The 2,105-nt window shown below is 44.1% G+C and overlaps 1 protein-coding gene across 1 annotated transcript; it reads right to left on the minus strand.

The window, feature by feature from the left end:
- Positions 1–272: 272 nt before the first annotated feature.
- Positions 273–1,559, minus strand: LOC139288406 (carbohydrate sulfotransferase 1-like). The gene has a single exon (XM_070909692.1). It carries the CDS (start codon positions 1,557–1,559, stop codon positions 273–275), a length of 1,287 nt encoding a protein of 428 aa, XP_070765793.1.
- Between the last annotated feature and the right edge of the window lie 546 nt (positions 1,560–2,105).

Genomic DNA, 2,105 nt, shown 5'->3' on the forward strand with positions numbered 1-2,105 from the left:
GGAAATTAATGAAGACTTTGTCTTGTCTTGGTTCTACCAATGGAAAAACTAAACAATGAGACAATTGTAAACTAGCTTGTTTGATTACTTTGTGTTTAAAGTGTGCTGTTCTGTAACATTGGGAATCCTCCAAAGTTCGGTGCATTCAAAATCTTTAAGGTTTAGTGCAAATTTGAAGAAACAAAATTACAGAAACAAAACCAACAAACTAAGGAACTTATAAGGCAACAATTATAAATATATCAAAAATAGTCATTAGAGAACTATCTTTGTTACAAAAAAGGTACAAAAGTTTTGTCCTGTACCAGTGAGAGGGACATATTTTTCAGTTCCTCTACTGATTTCACAGCCTTGTATCCCAGCTGGTGAAGTACTTTTTGACACACAGTCTGTGTGTATTCTACCATGTCATAAGACAGTTTCAAACGCCAACTCTCTGCATTAGCAGCTGAGTCCCTCACTGTACCAAACTTGTGTTTTGCTGAGGGCTCATTGCTGCCTCGAGTGTTTGCATGTATCCAGTCTTCCACATTTTTATCCAAAGGCAGCCCCAGATAGTCATAGATCTCCTTTGTCTTGAGAAGCGGATTTCTAGCCAAATCCTCATAGCGGACCAACATGTATTTCCCTTTCAGCCAATAAGGATGGTTGAGACCAGTTGACACAGAACTGAGAAAGTCTTCACAGACCACGGTAAGCTGACTCAAGTCTAGATTATAGGGTCTTCGCCCCGTGGCCCTCCAAATACGCCACAGACGATAGGTATCCCTGAATGTCTCAATCCTTGATGACAGGATACCACGCGGATCTCTGACGAGTTGAATCACTTTGATGTTCAGCCGTGGGTCTTCCACCAAAGCGCGTAGATCTCCAATCTCTGGCACCCGAACAATTTTGATTGCCACGTGTCGCTTCTCGCGGCATGCCTCTGTTGCTAAGGTCATGTTTAGAGTTGCACATTTCTTAACGCAGTCCCCTTCCTCCACATTAACATCAGCAGGACCAAAGGCATCACATACAGGTTGCTGACACAATGCTCGGCTGGCACCACGACGGAACAGTTTGTCTGTGGTGTGGTTCGTGGGCGTCGGTTTGATATAGCTCTCCAGGAAATAGAGGTCGCAACCGTACAGGCTACGCAGGAGGTCTCGACTGGCGCCCAGCATCACACGCCGGTCTGCAGCATTGCGGCTGTGTGACAGACGTGGAATCAGTGTGGTCTGAACATGATAAAGAGGCTCAAACAAGTAGAATACCTCCTGGTGCTGGTTGAGCAGCTGGCCAACAAACGAGGAGCCGCTACGGGTGGTGGCCAGGACCAGGATGTGCGTTTTACGCGTAGCATTGATGGAAAAGTAGGGGTCGTCATCGCAGCCTCCACCGCCTGCTGCTCCCCGCTCAAAGGGAGGTTCTGTCTCCTGGCCCCCCAGACCACAGTTCTGGGGGCTGGGCAACGGGCACAACTGGAAAGGCTTGGAGGTGAGTGTCCGGATGGCCGTGTACTGGATGGCAATGGAGGCCAAGGCCAGCAGAATCACTGCCTTCCAGGAACATTGCATGGCTGAACCACTTCATTTAGACACAGCGGTCCATGCCAGGTCCTCCCTGTGAACAAAGAATTTTTGGTCTTTTTATTCTTAGAAATTATTTTATTCGTTATTTAGTTTGTTTTTCTGGTCTAACAGTTCTGTAAATATATTTTTTAATGTTTTTACACGAACAAACACTACAGGGTCACTTAGTACAGTGGAGAAAGAAGAACATTACAATAAAATCTCATTTGAATATACCAATTAACGGTGGGACAACTTGTATTGTGATTGATTTTAGAGTTGAGGGTGAGTCATCAGTGGGTTGACTAGAAGCGCTATGCGGGCTATATTTTATTTATGATACGACCACAGGGCTATATTTTCATTCACTTATGTTAAAGGCAAGGTTGAAGATTAAGCGTATACTAAATAATAAAAGAACAAGAGCAGTCCTTAATAGATATTTCTGTAGCCATGAGACAGAATGCTGTAAATTAATCATTCAATTTGTCTCCTGTTTCTCCTTCCAATGCTTCAGCCTCATTTCTGAAAATTAAACAAGATAAAGAAACG

Source organism: Enoplosus armatus, chromosome 1, assembly GCF_043641665.1.
Source record: "Enoplosus armatus isolate fEnoArm2 chromosome 1, fEnoArm2.hap1, whole genome shotgun sequence".
Classification (NCBI taxonomy): domain Eukaryota; kingdom Metazoa; phylum Chordata; class Actinopteri; order Centrarchiformes; family Enoplosidae; genus Enoplosus; species Enoplosus armatus.